Genomic DNA, 26,782 nt, shown 5'->3' on the forward strand with positions numbered 1-26,782 from the left:
ATTTACCAAGATTAAATTTCAAAGGATTGAAGTCATACTATGTTTTCTGAACAAAATAAATTAAATTAGAAATCAATAACAGAAAGATATCTGAAAAACACTCAGTATATGGAAACTAATACATTTCAAAATAACTTAAGTTAAAAAATAAAATCAAAGGGAAATTAGAAAGTATTTTTAATTGAATGAAAATGAAAACACAACATACCAAAATTTGCAGAATGCCTCAGAAGCAATACTTAGAGTAAAACTTATAGCACTTAACACCTATATTAGAAAGAAAGATCTAGAATCAATGACCTCAGTTTTAACCTTATTAGAGACAGAAAAAGAAATGAGGACTTCCCTGGTAGTGCAGTGGTTAAGAGTCTGCCTGCCAATGCAGGGGACACGGTTCAAGCCCTGGTCCGGGAAGATCCCACATGCCGCGGAGCAACTAAAACCGTGTGCCACAACTACTGAGCCTGTGCTCTACAGCCTGTGAGCCACAACTACTGAGCCCACGTGCCACAACTACTGAAGCCTGTGCACCTAGAGTCTGTGCCCTGCAACAAGAGAAGCCACCACAGTGAGAAGCCAGTGCACCACAATGAAGTGTAGCTCCTGCTTGTCGCAACTAGAGAAAGCCTGCACACAGCAACGAAGACCCAACGCAGGCAAAAGTAAATCAAAATAAATAAAATAAATAAATAAATTAACCAAAAGCTTGTTCTCTGAAAATATTAATAAAATCATAAACTCATTAATTTCCTGGTCAACTTCCAGAATTCTCTCCCACCAAAAAAAAACCAAAAAAAAACAGGGTATGAGAGAGAAGAGACAAATTGCCAATAGCAGGAATAAGAAAGGTAACATCACTAGGGATTCTTCAGGTAATAAAAGGATCAAAAGGGAATACTATGAACAACTTTATGCCAATAAATATGACAAATCAGATAAAAGGGACAAATTTCCTGAAAGACACAAACCATCAAAGTACACCCACGAAAAATTAGATACCTTGAATGAAACAGCCCTGTATCTACTTAAAAAATTAAAGGCAGTTAAAAACCTTCCCACAAAGATAACTCATCAAGGTCAGTTTGCTTCACTGGGAAATACTACCAAATATTTAAAAAAGGAAATACCAATTCTTCACAAACTCTTCCAGAAAATTGCAAAGTAGGAAATATTTCTATGAGGCTAATATTACTGTGATACCAAAACCAGATGAAGCCATTACAAGGAAAGAAAACTACATAGCAATGTCTCTCACGTACTATATATGAAAGTTTTAAACAAAATTTTAGCAAATTGAATCCAACAATATATAAAAATATAAGAAATCATCAACAAAATGAAAAGGCAACCTACTGAATGGGAGAAAATGTTTGCAAATCATCTGATAAGGGGTTAATATAAAAACTATATAAAGAACACATATATCTGAATAGCAAAATATAAAATTAAATAAAATAAATAAATAAATAAATAAAAAATAGGCAAAGGATCTGAATAGACATTTTTCCAAAGAAGATATATACATGGCCAACAGAAACATGAAAAGATGCTCAACATCACTAATCATAAGGGTAATGCAAATCAAAACCACAATGAGATACCACCTTACACCCATCAGAATGGCTATCAAAAAGACAAGGAATAAGTGCTGGAGAGGATATGGGGAAAAGGGAACCCTGTGCCTTGCTGGTGGAAATGTAAACTGGTGCAGCCACTATGAAAAACAGTATGGAGGTTCCTCAAAAAATTAAAACTGGAATTAACATATGATCCAGCAATTCCACTTCTGGTTATTTACCCAGAGAAAATAAAAACACTGACTTGAAAAGATATGTGTACCCCCATGTTCACTGCAGCATTATTTATGATAGCCAACATATGGAAACAACCTAAGTGTCCATCAAATGGATGAAGAAAATGGATCAATGGATAAAGAAAACAGACAGACACACACACAATGGTGGAAGAGTATTCAGCCATAAAAAAGAATGAAATATTTCCATTTGTGACAACATGGATAGACCTTGTGGGCATTATGCTAAGTGAAATAAGTCAGACAAAGACAAATACTGTACGATCTCACTTATAAGCAGAATCTAAAAACAGCAACAATAAAAAAACCCACCAAGCTCATAGACATACAGAGAATGGATTGGGAGATGCCAGAAGCCAACATTGGGGGGTAAGGTGAAATGGGTGAAGGGAGTCAAAAAGTACAAACGTCCAGCTATAAATAACTAAGTCAGGGGGATGTAACATACAGCATGGTGATTATAGTTAATATTGCACTGCATATCTGAAAGTTGCTGAAATCTTAAAAGTCCTCAGCACAAGAAAAAAATATTTCTTGTAACTATGTATGATGATGGATGTTAGCTAGTCTTATTGTGGTGATCACTTCACAATGTACACAAATATCAAATCATTAGGTTGTACACCTGAAACTAATATAATGTTATATATGTTAGTTATACCTCAATAAAAAGAACTGAAAAAAAAATATATATATATACACACACACACACACACACACACATATATATATATATAATATAAGCATTTGGGGTTTAGTTCCAGGAATACAAAGTTGGTTCATCATTTGAAAAATCAATCAATGTAATTCACCATATTAATAAACTAAAATGGGAAAAACATATGACCATGTTAAGAGATAAAGAAAAGACATCTGACAAAATCTAACATCCATTCCTGATAAAAACTCTCTGCAAACTCGGAACCGTAGGGAGATTTTGCAACCTGATAAAGAAGAGTCATAAAAAGAAATCCACAGCAAACATAATGCTTAATGGACAAAAACTAAATATTTTGTTCCTGAGATGAGGAATAAGGTGAGGACTTCTGATGTTACAACGTCTAGTCAACATTAAGACGTCCATATGGGAAAGGAAGAAGTAAAATTTTCTTTATTCACAGGCAACATAAGCATCTATGTGGAAAATCCAATATCTACAATAAAGCTATAAGAAGTAATAAGTTTAGCAAGTTGCAGGATAAAAGACTGATATACAAAAAGCAACTGCATTTCCTTATGTGAGCAATGAACAGTCAGACATAAAATATATGAAATAAGGATAAATCTGACAAAATATGTGTAAGACCTGACACTGAAAAGTACAAAATATTCCTGATAATATTAAGATGTTAACATTGGGGAAAATTGGGTAGGAGGTATAATGGTATTCTAGGTACTATCTCTGCAACTTTCGTTAAATATAAAATTATTCCAAAACAAAAGGCTTACTAAAAAAAAAAAAATCCCTGAGAAATTAAAGATCTAAATAAATGAGAGGCATACTGCATTCATGTGTCAAGACTCAATATTGTTAAAATTCTTCCACAATTAATCTATAGATTCAATGCAATCCCCATCAAAATTCCAGCACATACTTTTGTAGAAACTGTCAAGCTGATTATAAAATTCATGTGGAAAAGTAAAGAACCTAGAACAGCCAAAATACATTTGAAAAGTGAGAAGAGAAAAGACAATTACTTCCTGGTTTCAAGACACAGTATAAGAAGCTATAGTTGTTAGAGAGACTGTGGCATTGGCATCAAAACAGGAAAGAAAACAGAAAGATGAGTAGGACAAAATAAAGTCTAGAAATAGACCCAAACATATATGGACAGCTAATTTTGACAAAGATGCAAAAGGTACGAGGTGAAGGGATAGTCTTTTCAACAAATGATGATGGAACAACTGGATATCCACATGCAAAAAAAATCAACTGTAATATATACTCCATACAACAGGAAGAATTAATAAAAGATGTATCATAGGTCTAAATATAAAACTTAAAATCTATAAAACTCCTAGAACAAAATGCAGCAGAAGATCTTGAGTCAGGCAAAGATTTCTTTCTTTCCTTTTTCTTTTTCGGCCACTCTGCACAGCATGCGGGATCTTAGTTCCCTGACCAGGGATCGAACCCGTGCCCCCTGCGGTGGGAGTGTGGAGTCTTAACCACTGGACCACCAGGGAAGTCCCAGGCAAAGATTTCTTAGATACTACATTAGAAGCACAAACCCAATACAGAAAAAAATTGATAAATTAGACTTCACCAAAACATACAACTTATACTCTTTGAAAAACATTGTTAGGAAAATGAAAGGAAAAGTCACTGGGGAAAACTACCTACATAGCATATATCTGATAAAGTAGTATCCAGTGTATATAAAGAACTTTTCAAAATTCAGTAATAAGAAAACAATACAATAAAGAACTGGGCAAAAGATTTGAACAGATACTTCATCAAAGAAGACATGCAGTTGGAAAATTAGCACATGAAAAGTTGTTCAACATCATTAATCATTAGGGAAATGCAAATTACAAGCACAATGAGATATTACAAACCTATCAGAATGGCTAATGTTAAAAAGATGGACAATACCACACACTGGTGAGGGCGTGGAGCAACTGGAACTCTCATATATTGCTAGTGGGATTGTAAAATGGTACAACCACTTTGGAAAATAGTTTGTTAATTTCTTAAAAATTTAAATATACATCTACCATATACCCAGCAATTCCACTCATATGTATTTACTCAAGAGAAATGAAAGCATATATCCATGCAAAGACTTGTACACAAATGTTCATAACTGCTTTATTAATAAAAGCCAAAAACTGGAAATCACCCAAATGTCCATTAATAAGTGAATGGATCAACAAATTGTAGTATATCTGTAAAAGGGAAGACTATTCAGAAAAAAAAAAGAGCAACTGATAACATGCAACAACATAGATGAATCTCAAATTATTATGCTAAATGCAAAAAGCCAGATGAAAAAGAGTGCATACTATATGATTCCATTTATACAAAAATTTAGAAAATGTAAACTACTCTATCATGATAAAAAGCAGATTAGTGGTTTACTAGGAATGGGGAAGAGGAAATTTGGGGGGCTGATGGTATGTTCACTATCTTGATTGTAGTGATGATTTCACAGGTAAAAACATATGTCAAAATTTATCAGATTGTTCACTTTCAACATGCAGTTGATGGCACGCTAATGACACCTAAATAAAGCAGCTAATAACGTTAGTTTAAAAAAGAAACGCACATACTTGCTCCAAGTGAGCCAACTTGAAAAGGAGAAAGTAATCAATTATGTGATTGACAGTGCCCTAAGACACAAATTAGCTGCTCAGTAGAAGCACAGTTATTCTTGCTACTTATACCCTATTCTTTCCAAAGGCCCTTGTATTAACAGAAGGAAGTACCACCCTCTCAGTACCACCCTCACAAAGAGGACAACAAACAAGGGGGGTGGGGCAGAAGGAGCACAACAATTATTTCTTAGGATGTCCCTCAATACAGGCCAGTAGCAAGAAACCACAGCAAGAGCAGGGACAAAAAACAAACGTACCAAAAAACCCCATAGGTGCCCATCCAGGTGGGCAGCTCTCATCATGCTTAAAACAAATAAATAAATTAATCTTCTTGGTTAAAACAAGTAAATAAATTTTAGGAAATTTAGGCGAATGTGTAGGTCTCAGACCTTTCACACAATCCTCCACAGTATATAGATAAATACTGAATAGGAAGTTCAAGATCATTCTCCCAGGCAGATATCTGAGATGCACTATTCTGCACTGTCACGTGCTGGTGGCTCACTGAGCTGGCCACCACCCTGCCTCACTGTGGCAAGGGCCAAGGGACTCTACTCACTTAGGTCAGCACCCACAGTGTCCTCAAGAGATGGTCAGATGGAGTGCATGGTGCGGGGTTTCACCTTCTCATTTCCCTGTGTCTCCAGGACTCCCATTACTAAAAATTTATGTTACCACATTTTTAGCTCTCATTTTAAGGTATCTGATTAAATAGTTTCTGAGTAGGGGCATAAATCAGCTCAAACCAAGTATTTAAGAACAAAAATGTGCAGCTGAAACAGATTTAAAAGGCAACTGCAAGCTTCTGATAGGACAGAATGGAAAAGAGACTGAGAAAGCAAGATTCAGAAAAATCAGGCACCTGTGGCCTTTTGTGTCAAATTCTGCCTCCATCACTACTAAGCTTGCAGGAGCCTGATGACTCAAATACCCTGTGACCAAGTAGAATAAAAAAGTAAAATGCCCTACCTTACAAGCTGAGGCAAGCAGTGTCTTTGAATTGCTACAAGCAACACAAAATATTTCATAACCATGTCCGTATCTAAAATTTAAAAAGAGAAAATGGATGACCCCTGTAAATAGGTAATTAGTAAATGTACCTATTCTTGTGCTGCAAAATTTTTAAATGTGCTGCAAAGTTTTTAAATGAGAGAAGAAATCAATCTCTCCAGCTAACACACAGTTCTTTTAAGAAACATTGTACTTTTGTCTAGGCAAATATTTGGGGTAAAAGCAGAGACTGGAGAAAAATGCCAACTTCCTAGTAGTAATAAAACTTACTCAAACAACTAGATTAAAATACAAGTTTTCGCCCCCAGCCAGCCAGTACCATAAATAACAAACCATAGAAAGGTCCTGATAGGGAAACACTGTAGGAAAAAAAAGACCAAGAGAATAACAAAACTTAAAACTTTTCTAAAAAGGAAAAAAAATAGTGTTATGCCTCTCTACTTTAAAAATCAAGACCAATAAATCTAGTAAATATAATACATAGCAATATAAATATCTTTGTGAAGTTTGATTCTGACCCCTTATGAAGGCCATCAAGAGATGTTTACAGCAGGGGGGAAAATGTAGGTAAGAGGAAAGCAAAGGAGAAAATCAAATTGGTTGGGAAGGGGGGATCACAAGTTATGATCGAATCAGACTAAAGAGCTAAGTCCAACTTAACTTACAGTTTTTGAACTTCAGGCCACAAAGTATTTTGCAGAAGATGATCCTCAGTGGGAGGTTCTACAATAAATTTATAGCATTGCAATTAATTTTTCCACTTTCATGCAGATAAACAAGTGAATTCTGCAGCACTTATTTAGGTCAGTGGTGACAGACCCCATACTATGTGTACTGTACTAATGATTCTAGCGAACCATCTTTTTGCCTTTTCTTACCAGTAAGTATGGAGGGTTGAAAGGCCACCTGGTGATATTCGAAACCAGTACTCGTCAACAGCTCCTCTTCATCAGAAGGCTGAGAAGCTATATCTCCTAGTTTAAAACAAACATCAACAGCATGAATGTAGTCACTATCTTTATGTCTCCTGCACATGTCCCAATATTAAGGCCACTAGTTAGAAAATAGTGGTACCTGAAGGCAGTGTAATTCAACGCTGCATCCGCGTGATGGCAAAGCCAAGGGTATTTCCACTACTCTGGTATTTTCCAAATGCGCTCCTTAGAGCACTGGTCAATTCCATAAAGATTCCTTCCTTTTCCTTTGACCTAATGTTTCCCAAACTTTTTAAACTGTGGAACACATTTTTCAAGCTATCCACATTAGCATCTGTGGTTGTGAGTGCTCCATGAAATACACTTTGTAAAAGCAGCACCTATTTCAGGGCCTGCATGTGTACACAGAGTAGCTACCATGGAATAGCTGATAGAAGAGAGATGCATGTATTGTGATTTTTAAAAATAGTAAATCACCTGTAATGAACATTAGGTACATAATATACAAATGTGTAACTAGGTTTTAAGCACCACTATAGGTTCAGTAATTTTGGAGACGAAAGCCTTACCCTGAAAGACAGCTTTATTTGATAATCCCAAAGCAGGGACGGTAGCTCCTTCTGGAAGATCACTGTCTTGCTGGAATAAAAAGTATGATACAACTTTTAAATGCTAAAAGTTACTGTTACCTCAGGCACTGTAAAAAAATGTTATGCTCATAAATGCTGAGAAGCAGTGTAAAGACCATTTCACCATTTTGTGAGGTATCTGCCCACACTTCCATTTCCTGAACCGAGAGATGCAATACTAAGCAATCACTCTCCAGCAGACAGGCTCCAGCTAATCCCCAGCCCGCACCCAATCCATAAAGTCGGGCATCCTCTCATCCACGAGCTCATCGAACCCTGACAGCTCAATGGGTTTCAGGGTGTGACAAGGAAAGCACTGCGCTGGCTTCTAGCAAAGGGTGGGCTGAGAACGGAAGGCCTGGAGCTTTATTTCCAAGAGAGTCTCACAGGCACATCCCTGGTGGTGCTCATGCAAACACACATGTCTCCCAGGAAGGCGCACTCATAGTATTCTCATTAAACATATTTAAAATTCTGAATATTTTAAAACCTTCTAACAGAGTGCCCTTTGAAGTGGCAATAATCTGCTTATGCCCTGCACTATCAATTAAATTATTACATATGAAAGAAATGTTAACCATCAAAATTGGCACATGTCCATAAGCTAAGAGCATTTCTCAGAATTTAAATTTTAATACAGGGGCTGGAACTGAACACAAACATGAGCAATGGGAATTTAAACCATCACCAAGAATAGCTACCTGAGACGCAGGATGCTTTATTTTAGAAAACAGGAAAAATAAAACACCATGGAAAAGAGCAATAAGAGGCACTCCTATATATCCCAACATTTAGTATGGGAACAAACCCAAAAAGCAGCAAGAGACTTTGCAGTCTACAGGATTCCTGTATCTTAGGACACAGAATTGAATATACACCTGGGATTAGCCTCTTATGGAATCCTAAAACCACATTTCAATCCCTAGAATTGTCAGATCCTCAAACCAACTTGCCCTCCACCACCATATGCTTAGCTCGGTAAAATAACCAGTCGAGGCCTCCCTTTTGATCTTGTTCCACTGTCCATTAGCAGTAGAAACAGCACAACAGAATCTTTCATCTCCTTTACCTAATCAAGAGAGCCTGTGGCCTGAGGCGCCCATGATACACTCCAGGAAACATAGTTGGACATTTCTTTTAAAATGACTCTTACTTTCTTCTCCAGTCTTACCCAGACTGGTGCTAGTGTCCCTGTCTTCAAAGTGTCTGGGCTCAAATGTATCCTGCTCCCACATAACTCTTCGCCCCAAAGTGCTTTTCATCACTTTCTTTGTTTAGGGACCTCCACTGGTACCAGAGTCTGAACTATGCCTGCCTCCCAAGGTCCTCCGCCATTTGACTTTCCCCCAGCCCCTCCATTTCCCTCTATATACTCTTCATTCAAGCAGCTCTAGCCACCCCACTGCTCTCTGTCCTTCCATCTGCCTATCAAAAGTGTACTCATCCTTTTCAAGCTCAGAAGCAAATTCATGACCCAACTCTAAGTACTGCAACGGACTGTATGACGTGCACTTCTGTGTAACACAACTACCTTCCTACTTACTTTCCCTTCCTTCAAAACTGGTTACTTTATAATGTTTACAACCTATGTATTTTTGTAAGTGCTCAAATCTTTCGTAGAAAGGGGGTATAAACAAACATTAATAAAAACTTACCCTTTCAAAACTCAAATGAAGCCCCATTTTCTCATTACTCTACTACAGCTACCACTTCCTCCTATGAAAATTACTTTAGCCACAAGATTTAGCAATTAACTGGTTTCATCTAATAATTACAGGTACATTAGTTCCATTGTTCACTACCCCTAATCTACATCTAGATGGTAATCTCCTTGAAAATATGACCCATCTATTATGCTTTATCGTAGTTACCAAGCACGGTGAAAACGCATAGTATTCGTGCCTTAATTTAACATTTTAATTCTTTACAGTCTCTTGGGCTTAACTGTTACAAAATTTCTTAAATTAATATTTAAATTACTGCCTGCCACAGTGCACACAAAAGTTTGTCAAGCCAATAATAAAATGATTTCACTTTCTTTCTACCCATATACTCCATTTACAGCCTTAAGTGAAACTTCCTAAAATTTTATATGAAGTGGCTAGATCTAGTTAAAACATTTAGAGGAATACTCACATTACAAAGCACGTGATTCAGTGATTGGCCCGTAATGGCACAAAAATTTTCCACAAAATTTCGAGGTGCAGAAAATACTCGAAGAACTTTTTCATCCGCTCCAGATACAAACTGAAACCTACTGATCATTGCCAAACACTTCAGGTCATATCCATGTATCTGAGGCCTTGCAATTTCATGCCAGGTCACCTGGGTATCAAAATAAGATAAACAAAAATGATCACGTGTTTCAAAAACTGAATTCTTTTCAACAAGCAAAATATCAGACACAAAATTATTCATTATGCCATGGAAATGTGACCATGGGGCAGATTCATCCATGTTGTTCTGTTTATCAACAGATCAATACTTTTTATTGCTGAGTAGTATTCCCTTGTACGGCTATACCACAACTTGTTGATCTATTCACCTACTTATAGACATTTGGGTTGTTTTCCAGTTTTTGTCTTACTGGAAAAACAGTCACAAATTTTCGTGTATAAGTCTTTGCATGAATGCATTTCTCTTGGGTAAATAGTACTTATGGGTATAATAACTGGATGATGTGGATGTATATTTAAATTTTTAAGAAACTGCCAAATGATTTCCCAAAGTGGCTGTACATTTTACAATTCCACCAGCAGTGTATGAGAGATCCACCTGCCCATACCCTCCCTCATCAACACTTGTGCAGTCAGCCTTTCAACTGTAATCATTCTAATAGGGGTGTCACGCTATCTCATTGTAGCTTTAATTTGCATTTCCCTAATGACTAATGGTGTTGAGAATCTTTTCCTGTTCTTATTTTCCATCCATACATCTTCTTTGGATAAACATCTTTTGTCCCCTTTTTTAAAGAAATGTATTGTTTTCTTATTACTGAGTTCCAAAAAGTTCTTTATATACTCTAGATAAAAATCTTTATCAGGTATGTGTTTTGTAAATACTTTCTCCCAGTTTGTGACTTTTCATTTTCCTGACAATGTCTTTCAAAGAGTAGAATTTCACATTTTAGTTAACTCTGATTTATTGATTTTTTTAAAAAGGATCATGAATAAACAACTGAGTTATACTGATAACAAATTACCAAGAGCCACAGAAAACCACTCCAAAATTATCTGCCTTGTTTTTTTACTTGACTATAGCATTGCTCCCAATGTCCTCAACTCTATCAATTTTAATCTACCACATGCTGCTGACGCAGAAATGTCAGTGGCCAATTTCATTAGCTTCATGGACTGACCCAGAGTCAGTTCCATGAATTTTTATCAGAAACTGAAGCTGACTATACTTTCTCTGAGTATACAGTTCAATGGTTTATCAGTGGTAAAGTTTTATTGCAGTTTTTTAAAGCTCAGGGCCAAGCCTGAAAAGTTTCCTGAACAAAAACTGGCCTCGACTACTATTATGTAACACTATATGATGTTAGAAATTAGCTTTTATTACAGACTTGACAGTGTTTCTTTCTTTTTTTGGCTGCGCCACGCTGTCTGTGGAATCCTAGCTCCTTGACCAGGGACCGAACCTGAGCCCTCGGCAGCGAAAGCACAGAGTCTCAGCCACTGGACTGTCAGGGAATTCCCTTGTTAGTGTTTCCTAATGAATTAAACCTAAAATTACAAGGTATTATGAGAACTTTTATGTGGAACTGAAGTAAACACATTTTGACAACTAACATTTTAATTGTATGAATTATAAAGAATATGTGTATGCTTAAGTTTCCTTTAACTGAAATATAGTTGAAATAAAATGTAATGTTATGGGCTTCCCTGGTGGCGCAGTGGTCGAGAGTCTGCCTGCCAATGCAGGGGACACAGGTTCGAGCCCTGGTCTGGGAAGATCCCACATGCCGCAGAGCAGCTGGGCCCGTGAGCCACAGTTACTGAGCCTGCACGTCTGGAGCCTGTGGTCCGCAACAAGTGAAGCCGCGGTGGTGAGAGGCCCGCGCACCACGATGAAGAGTGGCCCCCGCTTGCCACAACTAGAGAAAGCCCTCACACAGAAACGAGGACCCAACACAGCCATAAATAAATAAATAAAATAAATTTAAAAAAAAAAAAAGTAATGTTATGTTAGTTTCAGGTGTATAACATAGTGACTCGACATTTAAATACATTACAAAATTGTCACCATGGTAAGTCTAGTAACCACCTGTCCCCATACAAAGTTATTACAGCATTATTGACCATATTCCTTATGCTGTATATCACACTCCTGTGACTTATTTATAACTGGAAGTTTGTGCCTCTTAATCCCTTCACCTATTTCACCCGGCTTCAAACCTCTGGCAAACACCCGTTTTTTTCTTTGTATCTATAAGTCTGTTTCCACTTTGTTCGTTTGTTTTGTTTTTTAAATTCCACATATGAGATCATAAGGTATTTGTCTTTCTCTGTCTGACTTACTTCACTCAGCACAATATCCTCTAGATCCATGTTGTGATAAATGGCAAGACTTCATTTTTTTTCTTTTAAAAATTTTTTATTTTTTAACTTTATTGAAGTATAGTTGATCTACAATGTTGTTAATTTCTGCTGTACAGCAAAGTGACTCAGTTGTGCATATATTTCAGACTTCATTTTTTTAACAGCTGAGTAATATTCCATTGCCTATATACCACATCTTCTTTATCTACTCATCAATGGACACTCAGCTGCTTCCGTATCTTGGCTATTATAAATAATGCTTCAATAAACATAGAGGTGAATACATCTTTTCGAATTAGTGTTTTTATTTTCTTCAAGTAAATACCCAGAAGTGAGACTGCTAGATCATGGGGTGGTTCTATTTTTAATATTCTGAGGAACCTCAATACCACTTTCCACAGTGGCTGCACCAAACTTACATTCCCACCAACAGTGCAGGAGGGCTCCTCTCCTCCACCTCCTGGCCAACATTCATTATTTGTTATCTATTTGATGATGGCCATTCTGAAAGGTGTGAGGTGGTAACTCATTGTGGTTTTGATTTGCATTTCCCTGATGATTAGTGATGCTGAGCATCTTTTCATGGGTCTGTTGGCCATCTGTATGTCTTCTTTAGAATGCTTCAGTTTTTAAGAAAATACGAAACTGTTTTCCAGAGTGGCTATACCATTTTGCATTCCCATTAGCAATGTAAGAAAGATCCGGTCACTCGGCATCCTTACAACTACTTGCTATTGTATTTTATACCTTAGCCATTCTAGAGGGTGTGTAGTGGCATCCCATCATGGTTTTAATCTGCATTTCCCTAATGGCTAATGATGCTGCCCCACTTTTCATGTGCTCATGGATGCTTTGTAAAGTGATCAGTCAAGTAGGAAGACATTTTACCTGTGATTGGTCTTTTCTCTTCCATGGAGCAAAAAGTCGAGTTGTCTGGTCAGTACCAACAGTGACGATAAATTCTCCTTCTGGATCCCATGTTAGGTCTTGGACACCATCAAAGTGTCCTGAAATAACAATCTCTGGAGTCCACTCTCTCTGCAATGAAAGTGCTCATGACACATCAAAATAATCAAAGACCATCACTCAAAATTAAACCTGATAATGCCTTCATCCCTCAGGTCTGGTATGGGAAAAACCTTAGCTCCCAAGCAAGGTGAAGAGCTAAGTAAACAAGATGGGAACTTAATAGGATCTGTTTTCCAGTCAAGTATCAATATATTAGAACTTAAACATTCAAACATGCGTTGTGTCCTCTAAAGCAGTAACCTTGGGAAAGTCCCCTCCATTCATCATTTATGACTGCCTCCTAGAACACTGCCTAACCTTTTTGTGCCTCAATTAACCCTTCTGTAAAAGAGCTACCTACATCATACGTTTGTTACAAGAATTAGATGAATCTATATTTGTACAAGGCTGGCCCATTCTAGATACTATGTGAGTATTTACCTGTCAAGCTAAATAGTAGAGCACTGTGTAATGTGAGTCTGTAGATTCTGTGTGCCTGACCAACTGTCTTTATTAAGTGAAAAGAGCAGCAGGTGTAGAGGACAGAGGTTAAATCAAACACAGTTAGTCCACCTCCTGAGGGAACCTGCATCAGCAACCACATAAACAAAGAGTGAAATGAAATGCAGAAAACGTCATATGCCTGGTCCACAGAGCACCTTTTTCAACAACTCAAGTGGTGGTAAAACTTGAACTTTAGAGGAAAGTTAAATTTGTATAAATAGCTAAAAGGTCATTCAAAGCCAAGTGTGATGAATATGGTCAGCTAAGCTATATTATTTTCTGGTCAAAAACATAAATAGGCTGGAACAAAGAAATGCTGTTAATTTCTTCTGTGACATAAAAATTGATTCTAAAGTTAGCACTAATGGGAGGTTCCAAAAAGTTCTGAACAAAGTGCAGCACTTTTGACTATGGGTACAGTCCTCAAGGGCAGTGTTTGTTTTTAGAAATCACCCCTGATTGTCATAAATTTCCACTCTGGTGTGGGATGCTGACAATGGAGGAGGCTGTGCATGTGTGGGGGGCAGGGGAAAATGGGAACTCTGTATTTTCTGCTCGATTTTTCTGTAAACCTAAAAGTTCTCTAAAAAATAAAGTCTAGGGACTTCCCTGGCGGTCCAGTGGTTAAGACTTCACCTTCCAATGCAGGGAGTGCAGGTTTGATCCCCGGTCGGGGAGCTAAGATCCCACATGCCTCTCAGCCAAAAAACCAAACCATAAAACAGAAGCAGTATTGTAACAAATTCAATAAAAGACTTTAAAATCGGTCCACATCAAAAAAAAAAATCTTTAAAATAAACAAATAAAAGTCTATAAAAAAAATCACCCTAAATACTTGGTAAATAGCTATTATAAATATGAAGTCAAGTTATAAGCAAAAGTACAGTGAAATTCTGTCCTCTGGTTTGAGTTTCTCCCTACTCAACTGATGCTTTTTTCTATGAAGGCCCTCTGAAGACCAGCTGAAATACGGCTCAAAGGAGCTCTGAACAAAATTAAGGGACTTCCCTGGTGGTGCAGTGGTTGAGAATCCGCCTGCCAATGCAGGGGACATGGGTTCGAACCCTGGTCCAGGAAGATCCCACATGCCACGGAGCAACTAAGCCCGTGCACCACAACTACTGAGCCTGCGCTCTAGAGCCCGCGAGCCACAGCTACTAAGCCCGCGTGCCACAACTACTGAAGCCTGCACTCTAGGGCCCATGTTCTGCAACAAGAGAAGCCACCGCAGTGAGAAGGCCTGCACACTGCAATGAAGAGTAGCCCCCGCTCGCCACAACTAGAGAAAGCCTGCACGCAGCAACGAAGACCCAACACAGCCAAAAATAAAGTAATAAAAAAGAAAAGAACAAAATTACATTTATCCTAAAAAATATCTTATTTACAAGTGTCATAGCTAATGGTTCCCTGGTTCATTTAACAGTAAAAACAATCTTAAAGATCAACTCCAAATCGAAGATACAAGGGAAAAGTAAATCACTCCATATACTGAGAATTCAAATCCTCCTACCTGACACAACTATTACAAAGCCCACAAACTAAAGGTCATGCAAATCCATGAATTTGTACTTAAGTACCACACACTAACCGAGTGCACCACTGGGGCGCCATGAATTGTTACTTTGTAAGGGAAGCCATTAGATGCACATTCAAAATCCGCTAACTCACATTGTGCTCTATGTTCTGACTTCTTTGATTTATTTATTTAAAATATATAGTATCCAGTATGTACCAGGCCCTACTTCTCATACTACACCAATATTAATTCATTTTAGTATCATAAAAATCCTCTGAGTAGGTGCTATTACTGTCCACATTTTACTGATGAGGAACCTGAGACAAAAGTTCAGTAATGACCTCAGAAACACAGCTAGTAAGTGCTGGGGCCAAGATCCGTGTGCTCCTGGCCACTTTTCCTGCTATCTCATTTCCCCAAACCCAAAAAAGCAGATCAGAAGCAAATTAGAAAGAAAAGATTGGAATAATGCTGAGAGGCAGCTACATGATTAGAGGAAGATCACCCCTCTCTGAGAAGAGACTAAAAACTATAAGAAAGATCTAGAAGAGCCCAATATTTGGAGGACCATTTAGAATTACACATATCAAGAGCCCCTGAGAGAATTAATATATTCTGCCATAAAATAACAGGTGCTTCTAATGCCCTTGTATCAGTCATTCATTCAATAATTATCAGTGGAGTACCTAGCTATCCAACAGGAAAATATCAAATTATGTTATTTTTAAGAAGACAAAGAGGGACTTCCCAGGTGATGCAGTGGTTAAGAATCTACCTGCCAATGCAGGGGACAAGGGTTCGAGCCCTGGTCCAGGAAGATCCCACATGCCGCGGAGCAACTAAGCACGTGTGCCACAACTACTGAGCCTGCACTCTAGAGCCCGTGAGCCACAACTACTGAGCCCGTGTGCCACAACTACTGAAGCCAGTGCGCCTAGAGCCCGTGCTCCACAACAAGAGAAGCCGCCGCAATGAGAAGCCCGTGCACCGCAATGAAGAGTAGCCCCCGCTTGCCACAACTAGAGAAAGCCCACGTGCACCAATGAAGACCCAACGCAGCCGAAAAGAAATAAATTAATTAAAAAAGAAAAAAGAAAATTAATTTAAAAAAAAGACAAAGAAATTATACATTTTAGGAAAAACTCCTACCACAAAATGTATATAGCTTTAAGGGAGAGCTTAAAATTTATACAGCTTAAACTTCCCTTATGTAAGTTTACCTACATGCAAATTTCAATATCTCAACAATGCTGGACAACTGAATTTTATTCTTAGAAAAGCATGAGTGTCTTACCTATTATAACTACAGAATAAATCTACATAAAGAAGTGATGTCATCTTAACTTAAATGCCTCTACTATGTTTCTGTAGAGTGTTATACATAAAACAACAGTTTTCCTAGGTTTCATGTAGAATTCACTCTATCTAATCAGAAATGATTTAAAAGCACTTTTCTTACCGGGTTAGTGGCATTCTGTTTCCAAAGGTGCAGTGCCCCGTGGAAAGCATGAGCAATGATCATGGAGCCATCTTCACTGAACTGGCAATCATAAAATCCCAGGGTACTGCCACCTACTTCTCCTACTCGAACCTATTCAACAATAGACGGAAAACAATTCATAACCAATTTCTCAAAACAGAAATCACTCATTCCAGAGATTATGTTCTCACTTATTTAACGTACACAAAGGCAAATATTTGCAGCTCTAGGAATACAGACTTGGGATTTATTGTCTAATAAACCCAGTTTTCTGTTCCTTAAGTATTCACATTTTACCTGTTCTAGCCAAACTCCTGACTCTTCATCTGGAGCCCAAAGAATCATGGTTTTATCCATTGAGGCAGACAACAATCTCATTGGCTGTTGCAGAACACCATCTAAAGAAGAAAAACAAAACAACTAATGCCTTTAGGTGATCAACAGGCATCCTGTTTGTAGATTACCAGAAAAACACAACATGGGTACTATAAGAACATTCACTGTTGCATTGCAATAGCAAAACATTGGAAACAACACAAAAGTCCATCAGTAGAAGACCAGATAAACAACTTGTGGTAATATTTAGACAATGAAATATTATATTGCAATAAAAATAAGTAAATTAGAGTTACATTAATCCAAACCATGTTATGCTTAAAAGGCAGGTCATAAGAGGACAAATGCATATTGAGATCAAGTTTTAACAGCTGTAAAACAATACTGTTTATGGTTACATAAATGTGCAGTAAAAGTATAAAAATATGCATGGGAATAATATACACTGAATTCAGCCTCAAGGGAAGGATGAAGGGGAAAAGGTTCAGGAAAAACTATACAGGGATCCCCAGTATCTACAGTATCTAATTTATCTTTTTTTAACTGCAGCAAATATGGCATAATATAATAAAAGCTGGATGGTGTTACCTGAGCATTAATTATCGCTATGCTCTACTCTTGTCTTGGGGAAGGGGCTGGGGGAAGAACACGAGGCTGCTGCCGTGCGCACCTCTACACCCCAGCATCAGCCGTCACTCCATAAACAGAAGTTAAGGGCAAATGAAAGAGTGGGAAGTCTTTACTTTTTCATAAATGATGTATCTTGGTATTACCAACTTTGTATTTCCAAGGGTAAAGGTTCCAGTGAAGTTGGCTTGAAAGTCAACTTCTCTTAAATCCCATAAGGCCTAGGTAAAAACTTTAAAGAAAAAAAGTTAAAAGGCATATGGCAGTTTTGGCATCATGGCAGGAATCATACTTTTCCCCTCTTAGAAATACAATTTTCAATGGAATTGAGTATCTAGCAGAACAGGGCTGCAGTATTACACTTTCCCAACTTGAAACTGTCTTATAGTTGAGATTTCTAATTACACTCAAAAAATATCCTCTACTTCATTTGTTCAGCTTAAAATTCTGTAAGTGAGATTGTACTGAAATGACAGCTTTGTGTATGTTTTTCTTCCTACCTTTGTAAAATGAAGGTTGCCAATGAACTGCATTTACCCAGTTTTCGTGACCAGCCAGCACAGTCTCCAGAGTAACCGCAAATGCTATTTTAATACCTGCAACAACAAAAAAAGGATTCTCTCCACAAAGCTCTTCTAAAAAGAACATTTTCAAAACCAGCTCGGTTGTACAATTATGTCCAAAAAAAAAAAATGAACAGAACATGATTTATTTTCAACAAAAAGCACTCATTCTAAATTTCATTAACTTTACCCATTGTTCAAAACTACAGGAGAAAAAAGTTCTAAAGATATATAAATTTTTTTTACATTTTCGCTACCTAGTCATAATAAAAATTAAGGAATATGTTTTATTTAAAATTTTCAGGGATAGCTACTCTTACACTGCAATTAAAAAACAAAAACAGGGAATTCCCTGGCGGTCCAGTCAGTGGGACTCCGCACTTTCACTGCCAAGGGCCCGGGTTCAGTTCCTGGTTGGGGAGCTAAGATCCTGCAAGCCACACAGTACGGCCAAAAAAAAAAAAAAAAAACTCAAAAAAACAAAAACAGACATGCCAGCCTCCTTGCTATCCTCACTCATTTTGTGTAATAAAGTACCATTAAAAAAAAAAACCTAAGATAAATGCAGAAATAAAGGAAGTCAAATCAGTACTGTGACCTTTCAAACAAAATAATTAATGAAAATATCACAAAAATGTTCATATTTGGAAATAGCTACTCACAATATGCTGGTTATAGTATTTCTTGGTTCATAAATCTGTTACCAAATCTCAACTCCAATGGGCTTTACAACCAAGAAGAGTAATAACAAAGAAGAGTACTCCTGGATGAAGTGTTTACTGAGGACTAACTTTATAATTTAGATACACATCCAAAAATATCTCCTTCAAATACAACATTCCAACAGAATCTACCATGGAGGGTTATTGTTCCGATGCCAGACAGTAAGAAAATCAGAATTATATATACTGCTCAAATGTAGGGATTTAGTTGTCTCTGATGAATATCCTCCAAAAATGGTATGAATAATTCACATTAACCCTTTACATCTTCCTATGCTAAAACTGCAAATTAAGTAATATTTTACAAACTCATTTATTGAGAAAATAACATTATTTCCAGCAATTTAAAAAAATCTCACTAACATGGTTTAGAAAGTAAGTTTCATATATGAAAAATGACTTACCCTCACATAAAAATAAAAAAGGAAAAATGCATATATCAGTTTCAGCTAGGGATCTGATACTTCTGAAAACCTAACCTTCACATATGTGTGTAGTGAAACATACGTAAATCAGCTAAGAAACCTGAGTATTGTTAAATCAAATATTTTCATTATTACTCACTTTCACTTTCTATATTAAAAGTATTTTCTTTCAGTCTTATATTATCATCTTCCTGAGCTTCTAAAAATGTCGATTTTATATACAGCCTCCATATGCGTATCAGGCAATCTTGTGAACAGCTTGCTAGGAAAAGATCTCTACCTAATTAAAAAAACAAATTTTATTACTTTTAAAACATCCTATTCTTAAATTTAAATATAAGAGTTTTTCTTCTACAATATACACATTTATCGATTTCCTGAAAAAATTAGACTTTGCTTCCTTATCCTTCATTCATTTGACCTATATTCATTTTCAATAACACTGACAAATATACAGACAATGATAATAAATGGCTATAATATGTGGTATTCCTATACAATCTACTAATTTCTACAAAGAACTTCTCAAGAATGTCTGCATGTGTAACAACTAGTGTCCTCTTATAAATATCAACTTGCTTCATCCTCTACCAACCCAACTAATAGTTAATACAAGGGATAAGTATCCTCTTTTCTAATTGGGCCAATAGGAAAATGTAACATACAAAGAAAATTTTAAATTAAAACATACACGGGGGACTTCCCTGGTGGTACAGTGGTTAAGAGTCCACGCTCCCAATGCAGGGGGCCCACGTTCAATCCCTTGTCAGGGAACTAGATGCCACATGCATGCCACAACTAAGAGTTCACATGCCACAACTAAGGAGCCAGCAAGCCACAACTAAGGAGCTCGCCTGCTGCAACTAAGACCCAGCACCACCAAATAAATAAATAAATAAATATTAAAAAAAAAAAATAAGAGGCTGCTTTGAAATTACACATACTTGTCCCCATTATATGTACTTTAGCAAAATTTCATACTGACCAAAGGCTGCCCATTCCACGCCTCTTATCCAATCCTCATGTCCAGATAGAAAAAGCACTTTCTGAAACTAGTAAGATAACAAAAATCATAGGACTTGATGTAAGAATTTAATATTTTCATGTATATCAGTGACTTCATTTGGTCTCAGCCAGTCTGACTGCATTGCTTTTTTTTTTTTACTGGGAACACTATCTGATCAGACATCAGATAGAGCTCTCATTTGGGAATGAAAAATCTCATAATCATCCAAATTTAACTGAGCAATCCTGAGCAGATAATATCTGTAGTTCTCAAATACACTCAACATTCACAAGGTAAAATCACATATGCTGTGGACACAATATAGAAAAAAGCTGGGTGGTTGAACATTCAGTAATTTTTAACTTTCTTATAAAATGCAAAGAAACAAATACCTCTGTTATTAACTAAACGAGCCTAGAGTTAACCAACCCTCTTTCTGAAACTTCCCTCTAGTTTAACCACTCAAAGAATAGGTAAAGCCCAGAAGGACAAATAACCACTGCTAGGGAGGACAAAACACTACTACAGCATCTTCCTTCTCTTCTTCTCCACCTAACGACCTGTTTCCCCCAACGACTCTGGACCTGGTAGCCAAAGCAGCAGCAGTATACCTGGTGTTCAAAGAGTGAAAAACTGTTTAATGGAAGACTGCCAGAAAAGATTCTCCTATTGGATTATTTAGATTGGAACATTCCCAAAATTCTATAATCTAGAAATAATCTGTATTAAGATATGTAATTAAGCAGAACATAATTCTAGCCTCTTAAGAAACAACATTAATTACCTGATCGTTCTGTTGAACAAATAAGTGAATTTTGCAGTCATCATCGCCACATGCTAATACTGGTACTGGTGGGGGGAAAAGAGGCATCGCTGTAAGTATTCCATCATATGTTATGACTATCACCTATGCTGGATCCTAAGCTCTAGGTAAAGAATCCTGACTTCTGCTTCCCACACCACTGAACAAATAAATTGAAAGTACTCAATAAACGTCTTTAGAAATAAAATGAATATTCTAAAATGTTCCATTAAATGGTTACTCGGCAAAGAATGATTATTAACTGAGAATCCTTTCCTTTATTCTGTTTCATTTACAATAGAAGGAGCAGTAAAAAGAGAAGCTCGAGAGCAAGCTGGGAGCATTTAACTATGTCAGCCAGAAGACTAACAGGAAATGTTGTCAGCCCAAGTGAATAATAAAATTTCCGGGAGAGCTACTATGAGCCCAGCATCAGGGCTACTGCACAAAGATTTAAGGGTATGTTTGTTACTTTGAGGACACTACATTTTGAGAATTTGATAGTAAAACAAAATCCATGAAGTAATTAAAGAAAATAAAAGAGCATATAATTAACTATGTGGATAAAAAGTTATGAAAGGTGTGACTGTAAAATTAGTTTTCTTTAAATCAACTTAAAAAAAAAAAAAAAAGCCAAAAACTCCAGTCACTTGGCCTCAACGTAGATGCGAAGAAATCAAAATCTATGTAATGAAACCAGAATGTGTGTAGTTCCTCCTCCTGGGGAGCCCTCACACAAAGTGGAACATCACGTGAGACCACAGAGTCGCAGCTCCTGCTGCAAAGGGCAAAAGAGCCTGGAGGCTTCCAGGCCCGGCCTCTCCCCACCAGGTCTGTCCTCCAGGTAACTGAGGAGGCACAAGACTGTCTGACTTGCACTGGCCATCATTTTTGTGGAGGATAATCAAAGATAGGTACAGATGGGTTTCACAGCAAAAGGGGAATTTTTTCTTTGGAGATTTTAAGTGGTCTTAGGCAAACTGTCATCACGCAGGGCGCTGTCATTATGAAGGATGCTGTCATTATGCAGGTGCAGGGGCTGTCACCTTGAGAGAAATACTCACATGATCCATGTTCAGTACTTTCTCAACTTATCCCAGACCTTCACCTTCTATAGAGCTAGGTAATTTTCTCAAATTACATCTATATACATAGACAGTATATTTGATAAATAGCAGTACCAATCTTGAGTACATATTGAGTCACTTAAATTTTTAACTGCTACTAAAGTTTCTAATAGCCACCCCCCCATAATCCCCCTTGACCTTATGTTTTATACACAGATCATTTGAATACTGAGAACAAAAGTATGTTATCCATGTCTCAACTTGTTTCCTGAAAACATTTAGACACAAAATTGAGATCCAGTATGTTTCTTTTAGGTTCTGGTTGTATGGGGATATAAAAATACATTCCTCTTTTAATATACACTTAGCAGGATACTCACCATCAGTATTAGGCAAAAAAGACAAGCAGAGAGCCAGAGTGAATCCATTTCCAAAGTCCAAGGTCTGAAGGCATGTCACTAAGAAATAATAAAACACATCATGAACAACTAACTCTGAGTGTATCCACCTTAGAGGTTGGGTAGCATCATCAGATGTCAGCAGGGAGATGAGAGAAGTCAGTCCTCAGCCACCAGTGATGACGGGAATTTAAATGGCCAATTTCTAACAAGGTTACAGAGAACAAAAAGACTTATATGAAAAGACTTTGAAGGAATTTACATTATCAAACAGTTTGGTAAAGAGGAATTATGGAAAAGTGCAAAAGAAACAAACATGTAGATTAGAATTCTAACATTTTTAAAACAGCTTGAAAGACTGAAAAATTACATGAATGCTCTTCTAAGTTGTCCTTCATCTGATAATTAAATTACTTAATTTCATTTGTTTGGATCACAATGTCTGTAAACTTACCTTCAGAACCCTGTTTAGACCAGACTCGAACAGTAGAATCAGAAGCTGCGGACACTATCAGTGCATGTAATGCAACGTCCGATGCCCTCCTCTGGTAAACAGCATGCACTGCATAAACAGGTCCTTCATGGCCATGGAGGTGGACTGCTTTTAAAAGCTGAATCACAAAGAATAACAAAAACATTATGATAAAAAAGGAATTATCAGTTTAACCTGCATTTAACTAGAATCAGAGGATTAAAGGTACTGTTAAAATGCCTGATCCAGAAATAAGTCCTCTCAATGAGAAGAATGTAAACGTGTGAGAATCCTGCCTGATCATATTAACTATACACAAAATGTGCATACCCTTTGACACAGCAATCTCACATCTGAGAATCTACTCTGAGAGAGCAGTACTAGTTTAACAAGTAATAAAAGACAAATGCAGAAGGACATTCATCACACACTGTTTAGGAAAACTTCAATCAACCTATAAGTATTAATAGGAAACTGATTAAATAATTGTAGACACATATTCTAAGCCAACAAAAAGGATAATGCATGCTTATTACCATGGAAAGACATGCATGACGTTGACATTTTTGAAGAATATAGGCCAGCTTTGTGGACTGTCCCTCCTCTTGGATTAGTCTGATATTTCCTCACGAACAGACTCAGGGTGTACATTTTGACGTCACCACTACGTAAGTGCATCACATCAGGAGGCACACAATGTCAGTTTGTCCCACTTCTAGTAAAATTAACCCTCATATTTTAGTAGAGGTAGTGTCTGCCATGTTTTTTCACTGTGAAATTAAATTTTTTTTTGGTGGTAATATGTGAGATTTTACTTTGGGACGGAGTAAATACTCTATTTTCTGTCAAACTTTTACCAAGTATTTTTAGCATCCACTCATAATACTTACCTGTATCAAGCAGAGTTACAAAATGGAAAAATGACAAAAAGAACTGGGAAATCCCATCTGTTTATCAAGTCTTCTAGCTTGCCACGCAATATTATTCCCTGTGGCATCATTTCTATATTGCATCTATTTTTTAGAGTTCCAAATATGTGAGATTCTACTACTTCCTTTGAGAGGTACCTTTTGTAAACTGTTGTCTGCTGAAACAGAGGTGTCTCTTAAATGTCTCCTCAATTATTTTCCCATTTAGTTAAGCAGAATTCTGCCACTCAAGAAGGTAATTGATAGTTATGTATAAGGGTCTGTACACTAACTTCCTGTAATCATTAACCTTTGGCTTCTCTGAAAAAAACACTTTTTAAAACTCAAGTAGAATAAAGTCACTTTCATGTGTAATTATACACACATAACCAGAGATCTGGCACAATGTTCATTAAAATGTTAACTGTTGAAATTTTGTATCTTTTTCCTCCTTCCTATTGTTCTGTATTTAAACTTTACATGAGTCTGTATCATTACCCCCTGAAACATTAAATCTATGGAAAAACTCACTTCACAGCCCTTTTTTTTCTATTTTATTTATTTTTTTAAAAATTGAAGTATAGTTGATTTACAATGTTGCATTGTGTTAGTTTCTGGTGTACAGTTTTATAATATATATACATATATATGTATATACACATACACATATTCTTTTTCATTATAGTTTATTATAGGATATTGAATATAGTTCCCTGCGCTACGCAGTAGGACGTTGTTGTTTATCTGTTTTATATATAGTAGTTTGTATTTGCTAATCCCAAACTCCTAATTTATCCCCACTCCCACCTCCTTTCCCCTTTAGTAACCATAAGTTTGTTTTCTATGTCACTTCACATCTTTTAAGCAGGGTTGTATTTCAACCATTAGAGAACCTTAAAACCTCAAACAAAACAAATCTCTCAAGTTCACCGGCTTTTAAAAAAACGATGCCCACTGTTCAGAGACTCAAATCTCTCATTATACCAGCTTAGAATTATTTCCTTTTATCAGAAGTCAAGATGTAGTGAACACCTGTGTGCATGGAAATGCATACCAGAAGGAACCTTTAAGCCTCTAAGGTTATAATATGTGACTTCTTCCCCCAAATCCTCTTATTCCCTTCATCCCTCTTTTATGCCTTTCATCTTCCTCCTTGTTTGGCCTCACATTCTACTTTCCGGTCCGTCTCTAAGTTCGCTGTCTGCCATCAGATACCCAGCCTGCAATCCTCTCTACTGACAGAAGCGTAGGGCAGCACTGAGGAAAGAGTCTTCCAAGTCTCAACTCAAGGTCTCAAAAATGAGTGCTCAAATGGCTCTCTCTGGATTCCTCTGCCAAGGTAAATCCAAACAGGAGCTGCTTTGCTACACAACCATTAGAACTCTCATTCAAGTCTAAGTGACTCCACAATCCCCTCCTCCACACCTGTCCCGTCTCTGGCCGGCAATACAAGTAACATATTAACAACTGAATTCTGCATCTTCCCTCTAACTTGCCGATTTTGCTTTGTAGAAATATCTTTCTTCCAGAGCCCCGAGCCAGAATCCCACTCTTTTTGATTTCTCACTCCTCTACCCAATAGCTCCCTACTCCTTTGACAACTATCTAGTCAATACCAAAATCATTTTCCTTCAAAAATATATCCCATATCTCTTCCTTTGTATTTTTTTCCTATCTTAATTTGGCACGCTCCTGTCAGATTCATCTTCTTTGGTATTCATACTCCACTGGTTAGAAATCCTCAATGACTTCCAAATGCCTGCCAATAAAAAACAAACTCTTGAAGCAAGTATTCAAATTCTCACGAGGTCTTCTCCTTCTCTACTTCTCTAGTATTACAGCCCATAAGTGTTGTCTAGAAACATTTCCAAAACTGTGTTCCTCAAAGTTACAAGGGATACTAAAAGATCTGAAGGAAAAAAAAAAAACACACAAAATCAGACTTGAAGTAAGTTTAGGAAATATTAGTTAAACAAAGATAAGCAGGTTTTTCCATATCAGAACTTTTCAGAGTCTTCACTATGCTCACGGGCACTGTGATTCTCTAAGAGAAGTATATGATATGCATTGTTTCCCAAACTTGACTGGCCACAATCAATAACTGAGAGATGAATAATTCCCTGAACAAGCTCTGGAAAGCCCTGCCCTTAAAACATCTTAGGCTTTGGTTAACACTGGATACTTCTGAGCAAATGGTCTCCTTTCTTACCTGCACTTTGATTCATGCATTTTCCCTACCTGGAACCCTCACCACTTTAATGTTTCCTAAGGAAATCACCTCACACTATCAGACGCAACCCAAAGGCCGCCTCTTAAATCTCTAGTGAACTTCCACAGCAGCATGGTTGTGGTACAGCAAGTGAAATCACGCACCCACAGAGCCACCTTTGTACTTCAGTTATTCAAGCACATTTTGCCTTCAAAACTATGTACACGATTCATGAATAGGATTCTGCCTCATCTACTACACCTTCCGCATGGCAGATGTTCAAACATCTGATGCACTAACTTTACATTTTTAATCTTTGCTTGTGACTAGAAACAACCTAAATGTCTATCAGTAGAGGTCCATACACACCCAGTATTGCATATTATAACATCACTCAGAATTATGTAAATCTATATCCACGTGATAACTGCTGTCCTATGCACAGAGCAGTATTAATTTTTGCTACCAATGAAAACAAGACAAACATCCCCT

General features: G+C 37.1%; 1 protein-coding gene across 3 annotated transcripts in view; it reads right to left on the reverse strand.

The window, feature by feature from the left end:
- The window catches only part of ELP2 (elongator acetyltransferase complex subunit 2), a 44,508-nt gene that overhangs the window by 10,801 nt on the left and 6,925 nt on the right, over positions 1-26,782 (reverse strand). For all 3 annotated transcript variants that reach the window (XR_449742.3, XM_007167090.2, XM_057526152.1), the window contains 14 exons: positions 23,156-23,312; positions 22,684-22,761; positions 21,219-21,283; positions 20,414-20,480; positions 19,568-19,708; positions 18,219-18,314; positions 17,053-17,153; positions 16,735-16,866; positions 13,136-13,285; positions 9,843-10,031; positions 7,647-7,716; positions 7,021-7,116; positions 6,808-6,865; positions 6,101-6,173 (listed from right to left, as the gene is read on the reverse strand). Coding sequence is in view for 2 of the 3 variants with exons in the window: in XM_007167090.2 (XP_007167152.2) it covers positions 6,101-6,173; positions 6,808-6,865; positions 7,021-7,116; positions 7,647-7,716; positions 9,843-10,031; positions 13,136-13,285; positions 16,735-16,866; positions 17,053-17,153; positions 18,219-18,314; positions 19,568-19,708; positions 20,414-20,480; positions 21,219-21,283; positions 22,684-22,761; positions 23,156-23,312 (1,473 nt within the window). In the remaining variant the exon portion in view is untranslated. The remainder of the gene's footprint in view (positions 1-6,100; positions 6,174-6,807; positions 6,866-7,020; positions 7,117-7,646; positions 7,717-9,842; positions 10,032-13,135; positions 13,286-16,734; positions 16,867-17,052; positions 17,154-18,218; positions 18,315-19,567; positions 19,709-20,413; positions 20,481-21,218; positions 21,284-22,683; positions 22,762-23,155; positions 23,313-26,782) is intronic.

Source organism: Balaenoptera acutorostrata, chromosome 13 (genome assembly GCF_949987535.1).
Source record: "Balaenoptera acutorostrata chromosome 13, mBalAcu1.1, whole genome shotgun sequence".
Taxonomy (NCBI): Eukaryota; Metazoa; Chordata; class Mammalia; order Artiodactyla; family Balaenopteridae; genus Balaenoptera; species Balaenoptera acutorostrata.